Source organism: Penaeus monodon, chromosome 11, assembly GCF_015228065.2.
Source record: "Penaeus monodon isolate SGIC_2016 chromosome 11, NSTDA_Pmon_1, whole genome shotgun sequence".
In the NCBI taxonomy this organism is placed as follows: domain Eukaryota; kingdom Metazoa; phylum Arthropoda; class Malacostraca; order Decapoda; family Penaeidae; genus Penaeus; species Penaeus monodon.
This window is the reverse complement of record NC_051396.1, coordinates 50,106,931-50,119,430: the sequence shown is the minus strand read 5'-3', so window position 1 is coordinate 50,119,430 and position 12,500 is coordinate 50,106,931. Positions and strand designations below refer to the sequence as shown.

The window sequence follows — 12,500 nt, the reverse complement described above, 5'->3', positions numbered from 1 at the left end:
TGCAGTTTTGCAGTAACTCCTGTATACTGAAGTCAAAGATTTTGTATTTCCAGAACAACCTGAAGGAGAAGTGTTCATGTGCCACTGGTTCCCTTACAATTAGTACTGATATGCCAGGAAAGATATAATCATGATACTTTGTAGTATACATAATTCATGAATTTTCAGTAAATGTCATGTAATGTATCAAAATTTTGAAAGTGCTTATTGTCATTTGTGAAAAAACATGGAAAATTGCGGACCTGATAGAGTGTAAACAAGAATATGTATCAGTGTAGGAAGATATTAATTAGTAATTGTGTGATGAGAATGAGGTAAATCATAAAAAACTGCATTAGAGTTCATAATTTAACAATATGATAGGTTTGTATAATAACATGATAATGGATCTGAGTGTTGAATAGTATTAATTTTTTATTATTTTTATTTTTGTTCTGATAAATAGTAAAACTTAGGATTAATAGTGTTCACATAGATGTTAGTATTACCTTTAAAAAATAATTCTTAATTGATATTATAATTATTTATTTTTATTTTTGCTGATTGGAGGTTGACTTTTTAAATATTTGTATAATTAGATTATGTATTATTATTATTTTATTATAGTTACTATAATTGTTACAAATAAGGATTTTTACATTATCACTAATATTATTATTATTATTATTGTGTTTATTATTATGTATCTTTTTATCATGGATTATTATTCAATTATTAGTTATTATTATTATTCTTGTTTTATTTGTTTTTTTTTTTTTTTTTTTTTTTTTGTTTTGTAATTATTATTATTATTATTATTATTATTATTATTATTATTATTATCAATATTATTATTATTATTATTATTATTTTATTACTGTTATTATTATTATTGTCTTTTTTTTTTATTGTTTTTATCATCATCATCATCATTGTTGTTGTTGTTGTTGTTATTATTGTTCTTTAATAGGTGTTATTATTGTTATTAGTTATTGTCATTATTATTATTATTATTATTATTATTATTATTATTATTATTATTGTTGTTTTTATTATTATTAGTATTGTTTTTATTATTATTATTATTTTTATTGTTTTGTTGTTGCTATTTTTATTTTTATTATTATTGTTGTTGTTATTGTTGTCGTCAACATTATTATTTTTATTATTAGTATCGTTATTTTTATCAGTGTCATTGTTATTGTTATTATAGTTGTTATTATTATCATTATTGTTGTTGTTGTTGTTATTTTTTATTATTATTATTGTTATTATTATTATTATTATTATTATTATTATTATTATTATTATTATTTTTATTATTATTATTACTATTATGCCAATAATGATATAACCAAAACTACTACTATTACTGTTTTTGTTTATTACTGTTATTATTGTTGTTGCATGTTATTACTGCTATTTTCATAGTTATGATTATTGTTTGTATTTGTAAAAGTAATGGCAATATATCATCAATAGTGAGAATGATAATAACAACAAACTTATTCATTAAATAAGGAATGAAGATATTGATAATTATTATAATTATGATAATGATAATAATATAAAATAAAGTAATGATGATGATGATGATGATAGTAGTAGTATTAATAATTATTGTTATTTTTATTATTATATTGATAATGATAATGATGTTGATAAAAATATAATGGTAATAATAATAATGATAAAATAATGACAATAATGATAATAATAATGATGATGATGATGATGATAATGATAGTAATAATAGTAATTATAATAATCATAATAATAGTAATAATAATAATCATAATCATAATGATGATAATGATGGTATTGTTGTTATTATTCTTGTTATTGTTATTGTTATTAATAGTAGTAATAGTAGTAGCTAGTAGTAATTATTATTATTATTGTCGTAATCGAAAGAAGGAATAAGAGGAACATGATACAGAAAGAAAACACCGGTATATTTAGTAGAAACAATAATGGTAGTGATAACAATTAATACTTAATTAACCAATACTGATGATGATGATAAGAATAATGATATTAATGAAGTAATAATGATAATGTTGTTATTGGTGATATTATTATTATAGCAGTACTAGTAGTGTCATCATTAGTAGTAATAATATATATATATATATATATATATATATATATATATATATATATATATATATATATATATTAATTGGTGTTATTGTTATCATTATCATAATGATTGTTATTATTACTATTACTAATTTTGTTATTGTTGTTGTTTTTGTCACTGTTTTTGTTATTATGATTATTTTTGGCATTGATAATGATAATATTAATCAGTGATGATATTACAATGGTAATAATAGTAATAATAATATTGATGTCAACAACAACAACAAAGACAACAATGATGATAATAGAAATAATGATAATGATAATAGTAGTAACAATAATGATAATAATGATAGTAATAGTAATACTGGTGGTTGTAATTATGATAAAGACTATAATGATAATGAAAAGAGAACAAGAAAATTATAATATAATTAAAAAAAAATAATGGTAATGATGATAATAAGGATAATGATAATAGTAATGATGATAACCATCATCGTCATCATGATTATCATGATGATTATCAGGAAGAGTAGCACCATCAGCATTGCCATCATCTATTTAAGTCATTGTTATCATTTTCTTAATATCCTTTTCATTATCATTATTATTATTGTTGTTATTGTTATTATTATTGTTGTTGTTATGATTATTATTATTATTATTTTGATTGTTATTGGTATTATTGTTGTTATTGGTGTTACTGTTATTGTTGTTGTTATTATTGTTATTATTGATAATGTTATTGTTGTTATTGATAAAGTTATTGCTGTTATGATCATCATTATTACTATTACTATCTGTATTATATTTTATTATCATCATCATTATCATTATTTTTACTTATCATTGTTGATTTTGTTGTTGTTATTACAATTATTATTACTACCATTATAATATTGACATAAAACTTTATCATTGTCAGAACAAACATAACCAGATAACAATACTAGCAGTTACAGCAACATTAACAACTATAACAATAACAGTAGTAATAAAAATAATAATAGTAATTGTAATGATAACATATATTATGAAAATGATAATAACAGTAACATTAATATTAACATTTATAATAGTAATAATAATTAATACTACTACTACTAATAATAACATTTATAATACCATTATTATTACTATCATTATTATTATAACTATCATCATCATTAATTAAGTATTTATTGTTATCAATACTTAATTACTGCCATTATTGTTTCTAATGATAAATATACTGGTTGCTTTTCAGTTAGACATATAGAGAATGATTTCCAGTTCATCACACTTTGTCACATTTCACTCCATTTCATGCCCTTAGTTTTGCTGCTGTTTGGTGATTTTTCAAATATTTTCTCAGCCAGAAATAAAACAAGAGATGGTACATTTCTGGAATGATAGTTAATGGTTTTGTCCATCCCAAAATATAGGGACAGATAAGAAGTGCATCGTGGTGAATAGCTGTTGAATTGATAAACCAGTGAACTGATGCACTTGTGTCAGATTTAGGATTTAGAAGTATCATAATATCTGAAGCAGCTCACAAACATCAATGTATGTGTAAAGATGAGAACTAGATTTATAACATTCCCCAGCATTGCTTTCACTAATAAACAACCTTGACTTAGACTATCAGAGTCAAGTAAACTGACCACCCTCCATTTAGAATAATAACTGGTAGTATGTTTTTTTGTAATGGTATTGTTGTTATTATTATTATGATTACCATCATTACTAAAGTGAAAATGATTAATCCTTTGGATCCAGGTGATGTGATTATTCTGGAAAAAAAAAATTGGCTGAAGGCTGGGGGTGGAGAGAAACTGTAGTCATGAAAATAGTTTACCGAGGCCTAGGTGATGGGACTATGCTGTCTTGGGAAAGTTTGACAGAGGGCAAGGGAGATAGAAATATTCTATCATGGAACATTTTAACTGAGGACTGGGGGGAGGGGAGTATGCCGTTACAAAAAAATTGGCTGAAGTCTCGAGTGACAGGAATGACTTGCCATGAGTCACGAAGTTCTTGGGGAGTGATTAGACTCAGTGGGCATCTAGGAAGGCTTTATTTCCATCAGAAAATAAGTGTGGAATATACCACCTGTGAGCCATGACTGCAAGAGTGCCAGCTCCTCGAAGGACACTATTTCCTTTCTCAGGATCATAATGCTACCCACCCTGACTAGCAGCACAGGGTGTATTACAGAAAATTAATTATTAGGAAAATATTTAAAAATAACCATGAAATCTATGCAAGGAAAACTGTCTGTTACCATCTGGATCATATCAAATGATGAATTAATATTATTGTCGTTATCATTATCATCATTTTTATGTTTTTTATTATTTTCATCATCACTATTAACCTTGTGTATTATTTTTGATACTATTATTACTGAAGATGAAAATGGTTATTAGGACTGAATGTTCCTGGAATCACTTTTTCCTTTTATTAACAATTATTTTATACCATGTTTATTTCTCTTGTGTCTGCCATACTCAGTGCCATCTTTTGTCATTGTTATTATTAGTTATTTCTATTGATTTCCTTCATTAACATGAGTGTTGTGGGGGATAATGGATGATATAATTATTGTACTTGCTGTAACTATTATTAGATTATAGTTCTTGTGTTTGTAGGCCTGAATGTTCATTACATGTTTGTGTCATGTTTGTAAGGATTAGCTCAGTAACTCTTGGACTTCTTCCAATAAACTTGACAGATAAGACAAATGAGGATGTAAGTTTGAGCAGCCTTCAGGAGCGAGGATGGAGCAGTGGTTGCTGAGTGATGTCCTTGAGTGCTCCGTTTGCCTGGAACAGTTGGATTCCTCTTCCAGGGTCCTTCCTTGCCAGCACACCTTCTGCAGAAGATGCCTCCTCGACATTGTTCAGAATCTGAAGGTGAGCATTCTTTATGCATGTATTTGATAGATAGATAGATATATGCATATCTTTATAGGTTATATATGCACATTTTTATTATTCTATTTATTGTATTCACATTAATGCACATACATCATACACATGGAGTTGTGCATACATCTGTATACATCCAGAAAAATATGATTTACTTCATATAGTGATTTTTTTCAAATATCTTTTATATTAAAATGAAAAAATGGGCGTCTGTAGTAACTTTGTATATGAAGAGGCTCTTCATAGGTCTTGGGGAATAACTTCACAAAGTGAAAGCATCTTTCTTTTGCTCTCATGTTAACAGAAAATGAGGTTATTCTTGAATTTCTCTTATTACCTCAATCTTTAATATAATGTTCTGTGTTACAGTATCTGTAAAAAAACACTTCAATTCCCAGGTCTGAAGAAGGACATGGATATTTAAGTAATGTTGAGATCAGAAATATATAACAAGAACAACCTATGCAGAAATGGGATTCTTCTATGTTATATATATATATATATATATATATATATATATATATATACACATATATATACATATATACATATACATATATATATACATATATACATATATACATATATACATATATACCATATATATACATATATAATACATATATACATATATATACATATATATACACAAACACATATATACATACATATATATAGATACATATATACATACATATACTATACATACATATTTATATATCATGTGTTTATTTCTCAGGAACTAAGATGCCCAGAATGTCGTGTGCTAGTAGAGGTGCCGGTGGACGAACTTCCACCAAATATCTTGCTGATGCGGATCCTAGAGAGCATGAGAAGTGCTACTCTCAAAGAGCCTGCAAAGGTGTCCCATACAGGCCCCACTCATGGCCAGCCTCCAGGGAGAGCAGACCCCTTTGATGGTCCACCTCTCACTCAAGCTCCACCTCCTCCATCCCTGCAACATTACAACTCGTCCTCCTCCACGCCCTTCTCGGGACCTTTCCACACTGCCTCGGAGGCACTGCCATCTTCAGGAGGACGCTTGGTCGGTTTCACTGGAGGAGGCACTGGAGCCGGGGAGTCGTATGGAGGGAACAGCGTTGTTAGTGCTGGGTATGGAGGCTTGGCGGGGGGTAACCCAGGAGGCCTGGGCTTGTCCAGTTGTCCCCCACTTCAGGGTCTCAGTAACTCTTCAACACTGGGAGTCTCTACCTCAGCAGCATCTCCTGCTACTCAGTCATCCTCCTTGCCTAATGTAGCTCATCACAGACTGGTAAGTATTCTCAAGGTTTACATGTAGATGTCTTTTTAGCCAGGATATTATGGACTCTTATATAACTACCTTCTTGAAAGGAAAGGACTTATTACAAATACCATACATAAGTTATTAGAATTATAAGGTTTTTGTTATTGCTCACCACTCAAACCCAAAATACATGTGACATATTTGGGGTCCCATAGGACTTGAAATCTCCATTAATACCTCTCAACAGGCTTTCACTGAAATCACTGTGTAGAATAAAGCGCACGCTATGTTTGCTGACGCCCTTCTTATTTTTGTGTGTAAATAGTGGGCTGGCAGGAAGTAATATCAGGAGAGCAGTGTAGGTAATACTCTTATCATCTTTTATTATTAAGGATATTTACATTTATATTTTCTTCTCAGATTTCCCCTGATGTTATGATTTTGAAGTAGAATTAAATGTTACTTGATATAGTGGTTTAAGTGAACCTGCTGAAATGTTCCTCTTCAATTCAAGCATTTTTTGTTTTTTGTGTTATTTCTTTATTATCATTATATTGATATTGGAAAGATTTGATTTCATACTTTTTTCTTAGAACACTTAAAGTATATAGCTATTTTGAACCAAGAAAATTTTATTTCTTGGAATATATACGATATTTTAAGATTTTATAGAACTCAAAAAGGAAAAGTTATGAACTTACACTTGTATATTAATACTTTTTAAGAAATCTGTATTATCATTCCATCCTTTTAGGTTGTTTTGAGCATGTTAAAAAAGAAAAGAAAAGAAAAGAAAAAAAAAAAAAAAAAAAAAAAAAAAAAAAAAAAAAAAATATATATATATATATATATATATATATATATATATATATACATATGTATATATATACATATGTATATATATACATATGTATATATATATATATTATATATATATATATATATATATTTATATATACATATATATAACATATATATAATCAGTATATATATACATATATATTATCATTATATATATCTTATATCATATATATAATATATATATACATATATATATAACATATATATATATATATATATATTATATTATATATATATATATATATATATAATATTTATGTATATAGATATATATGTATGTGTATATATATATATATATATATATATATATATATATATATATATATATATATATATATATATATATATACACATACATATACATATTTATACATATACATATTATGATGTATTCTTAACCTAGGTGTTTTTACTTACTATGATTCAGTTTTGCTGAGACACAATTTATTATCAATAAAAGAAAATTGGATAAAATGAAATGATAATAATTAAAAAGTATAAATCTCAGGCATTAACACTTATAAAGAACACATATTGCGCATCCAAGCTGAAATGTGGCAGCAGCCTTGCACTGGAAAGAGAACCGAAATATAAAGAGGCAGACATCATAGGCTTTGACTGTTAGTGTGCTTTATTGCAGAAGGTGTTCATGCAACAATGCCGAGTAATTAAAGGATAACATGAATTTTGAGAACGTGATGGTATAGTTCATTGGCATTTTAGCTTTCAAAGTTTTCAGATTGTAAAATTGTACTAGAATTATAGATTAATGTTAATATCATTAGAAAAGACCTTTGATATGAAAAGATCCATAAATTTGATGTCAAGATTTACGTTTTTATGATATTTGTATATCACCATGTTTATCTCAGATAGATAATATAAACCTGCTTAATGTGCACTGTGCAGTGGTTGTATGACAGGTTTGACACATTAAAAAGATAAATGCAGGGAAGATTGATTATAATAGGTGTCCTGTACTCATTGAGAATTACCCCTTGTCAATGAGGAAGGACACAATTACACATAGAAAAAGTAAACAAGGTTGGATAAATATGAAAGGTTAATAATAACAAAAGAAGTTTTAAGACGAAGACCACATTGATGAGGAGGAGAGAGACACTGCATCTGTGAAGTGACTTTGTTCAATTTTCACTGGATCTCTGATTTCAGCCATCAACTCTACAGCCATGTGCAAAAGCCCTGTACAACTATGAAAGGAAAGAGTCCAGGTAAGTGTTTGCAGTCATGTTACAGTTTGCTTGTCATAATCTGTTGTAAAAAGTGACAGTCATGCAGATATGTTCTTCTTATCTGGAATTTTTCCCTTCACTTCGGCTTCTATTTTTTTTTTTCTTTTTTATACTTGCTTTATTCAAATAAATGCTTCAATGTAAATTTCTAAGTACATGTTGGGACTGACTATGATTGCCAGTGCCTTTTCATTGATGATAGTATCCTAATAATATGATTTCTTATCTGTAGGTCAGTGGGATAATTAGGTCTTACATTTTCTATGGTTTTGCAGATATAGTGAGATTAAAGATGAAGATATTTGATAATGATTGGGGTGTTTTGGATCAAGTTTGTTAGGATTGTTTTAACCCATTGGTGCTGGGTAGCAGCACTGTCCACTGTTGCTTGGTTTTATAAATTTGGCTTACACACAGATGGCTCTACAAGCACCTAGTTACCAAGGAGTCAATAAGTAGGCCTACCCAACCCCACCTGATATCCATGTTACTTGAATTTTCTTCTTTATTTCTAATGCTACTACTATCATTTTTGTTTTTGTTATTATTGTTATTGACATTGGAATTATTATAATGATGTTATCAGCACTAGTAGCATTAGGAAATAAAGAGCTCAAGGGAAAAAATAAACAGATACAATTAATTAGGGGTAATCGTTAACTCTACGGTACTAAGCTCTTTGTGTATCCATTTGAGTAAGCAAAATTGGTAACCAAATTCATAGTGGGCATGATATGTACTGTGCATCATCTTGATATCAGTGCGATAACCATAGGTTGAATGAATTAGTGTTGGTTAATTTGATGATTATTTGTTTTTCTCTCTCTCTCTCTCTCTCTCTCTCTCTCTCTCTCTCTCTCTCTCTCTCTCTCTCTCTCTCTCTCTCTCTCTCTCTCTCTCTCTCTCTCTCTCTTTCTCTCTCTCTCTCCCCTCCCCCTCACTCTCTTTTTATCTTTCTCTCTTCTCTGTCTGTCTATTTATCTACTTCTTTGTATCTCTCTCGCCCTTCCCTTGTATCAATGTATTTATCAATTTATCTATTTCTTTGTATCTCTCTCTCTCTCTGGCTCTCTCTTTCTCTTTGTATGTTTCTCTCTTTGTATCTTTCTGTTTCTCTTACTCTCCTCTCTTTTTCTGTCTCTCTCTTCCTCCCTCCCCCTCCCTCCCTCCCTCCCTCCCTCCCTCCCTCCCTCTCATCCTCAATCTCTCAAAACCTTGTTTGTTTTCTTCCAGGGATCTCAGCTTCAAGAAGGGAGATGTGATTATTCTCCGCAAGAAGATAGATGCCAACTGGTACCAGGGAGAGTTAGGTGGTCAGATTGGCTTCTTTCCAGCATCTTATGTGCAGGTAAATCATTGCAAATTGTATTGTTCGTATTGGTAAGAAACGATTCATATGATATGCATTGCTAATGGTAGGTTTAATTAAGATGTTGAGACCATTTTACTAAAATATAGTTACAGAATATAATGTTCTATTAACCCCCACTACAGAAATGTGTTCTTTTAACCCATCATTGACGGTGTTAGAATTCACCGTGTGGCACTCATTCCAGCAAGTACTGGCTTTTATCTACCCTTTCCGCTCTCCTCAAGAAGTTTCAGCTCACTCGGGTGGGCGGTTTGCGAAAATTTGTTAAAACTTTATTGTGGAATTCCCTGAAGCAAGAGGAGGGCACAGGGAGACCCCAAAGATCTTGCATATTATCTTCGTCACCTTCCTCTTCTCCTTCATTCTCTAGCAGAAGGTACTCCTCCTCTACCTGCAGAAGGGTGTGTCCCCTGATGTGGTCCTGGAAAGTGGTGCCATCAGCAGGAGCAGAAAGTGCTTTAGTGCCTGGTGGTGCCCCTCGAAATGGTCTTGTTTGGGATGAAAATGTTTGAAAACATCCCATACGGGATGGTTGGTTTTGTTGTCGGCTAAGTTCAGCACCAACATGAGGGTGTTGAACCTGTCATGTGACATTGTCTGCGGGAAGATCGCAGACGACATCAGTGGGTCACAAGACCGAAAGTGCCTCTTTGTGCCACTTTGACTGCAATCCTGCAGGCCAAGGTACTCATGAAGCTCCTGCACTGAGGTATCCTTTCATGTGGGCGGAGGGTGTCCTTGAATTCTGTGCAACATATCTGCTAGAGAAAGAGAACTGACCTTACAAAAAAATAGTTTGCAAGAGGCAGACCATTAGACATTGTAAATTAATATTTCCGAATGTGGAAATGAGTAACATTATTTGATGTGCTTACCAGTTCGTTTCCTGAGCAGTCTTTTCCAGAAGTTCCTCCGTCAGAAACTTACTGAAGACCTCTTCTGGCCTTGAAGCAGCATCCAGGTCAGGAACTTTGACCCCAAGAGCTGCAGTGAAGTCAAAGTGCCATGGATCATTCTCCCTCATTCTCCAGTCAAAGGAGGAGGCACCGGGGGCATTACAATCCCAGCAACATCTGACATACTCAGCAAGATTCTCATCAGAGTCAATTGACGTTTTGTTCAGTGGCACAAAGTCATCCTCTGGTGGGAGTCGGATAGTTCAGACTCATCCTCCAAGCCACTATCCTCCCAGTCGGAATTGTCACCATGGGTAACGTAAGGGTCTGTAAAAGAATATGGAAAAAATACAAATTTTCCATAAAAATAGTTAAACTATGTAGAAACATAAGTCATTATACAGTAGGAGTCAGGTGGTTTGTTTTAAACATTAAATGACGGAAGAAAACTCACCAGAATGATCCTCTTGTCTTGTGCTGCTTTGTCGTTGGCATGAACTTCTTGTCTGACTCCACGCATTTCTCGTCAGAGGAATGGTAGAACAGGAAGAGGAGAGGATCAGGTGCATTCCAGACAAGGAAGACCCCTGGAAGTTGAATTCCTTAGGTCATCCACCACCACCTTTTCTTTGAAACCATGAAATCAGATGGCAGGGGAAGACCAAGGCCTATGAGAACAAACGACAGAAAGCTGGCAAGACATGCTGACCCTTTTACAGTATTTTTTGTAGGCGGTGCCCAAAAGGGCGTGGAAAATCACATGATATCGATGCATGACAAATGTGAAAATCACATAATGTGTCTTGTGAAATGCCACGAAATCCAAATGACAACATCACGGTCTCATGACCATGCTGTGATATGACGTCACAATCATATGACATTAAGTTATGGCCTCGTGATCGTGGCATCACAGTCACGTGACCTGATATCATCAGCAAGAAAACTCTTGCCTCTTGTCAAGAGGCACAAATAAAAAATAATAGTAATAAAATTTTATGCAAATGCCTAGAAACCAGCGTTTCTGCCATGACAGTCATCCCCATCACCATCCAACTTAACCCATTGCCGACGGGTGGCATGTACGTACATGCCATGGCATGGCGGGACCATCTGCCGGGGGCACGTATGCACATGCCATAGAGTATGCATGGACATGCCATGAGTTTTTATTTGTTACAATCACGGCAAAAGATTATTTTTTTGCCAGTGAAAGTGTGATTAAGTCGGTTCTAACACTTTCTCATTTTTACCATGCAACAAACAAAAAAAATGCAACAAACCGACAATTTCAACTACATGATGCCACACTGCTTATTTTATTCGGACTATAGACCGAATAATGATCAACTATGGAGTCTATATAACAACAAAAATACCCTTCAGTCTCGATTTATCAGGAAGTTTGGCAAGTAGAGACTGTAAAAAATAATGAAAATTGAAAATACAACATATCTTCGTAGTATTACGAAGAAACGGAATGGGATGCTGGTATTTGGGATGAGTGGTCGCGCATGCTCGGGCGACAATATAAGCCCCCGGCAGCGAGGCCCAGGCCACTTTGAATGCTACCCGTCAATTATGGGTTAAAGGCACACACATAGACTTACATGCACAGATTTCCACCCACACGAACACACAGATACACAGACTCTCTCACACACACACACACACACAAATACATACGCTTTTATACATACACACACTTGCACACACAATTACCCACTTACACATGTACAGAGTTGAACGCTTAGATTTTCACACTCACAATTACATACTCAGACAAACACACAACAAAAAACACACGCATACAAACTTACACACACACAATTACCCAATTAGACACACACATACAAACCACTTAGAAAATATTCCATTATAAATGTATACAGA

General features: G+C 31.8%; 1 protein-coding gene across 1 annotated transcript in view; it reads left to right on the top strand.

Annotated features, from left to right (window-relative positions):
* Positions 1-12,500, top strand: part of LOC119579052 (E3 ubiquitin-protein ligase SH3RF1-like) — a 51,532-nt gene that overhangs the window by 471 nt on the left and 38,561 nt on the right. The window contains exons 2-5 of the mRNA XM_037926779.1: positions 4,784-4,964; positions 5,719-6,252; positions 8,260-8,318; positions 9,573-9,687. Of these exons, the coding sequence (XP_037782707.1) occupies positions 4,830-4,964; positions 5,719-6,252; positions 8,260-8,318; positions 9,573-9,687 (843 nt within the window). The 5' untranslated portion in view covers positions 4,784-4,829. The remainder of the gene's footprint in view (positions 1-4,783; positions 4,965-5,718; positions 6,253-8,259; positions 8,319-9,572; positions 9,688-12,500) is intronic.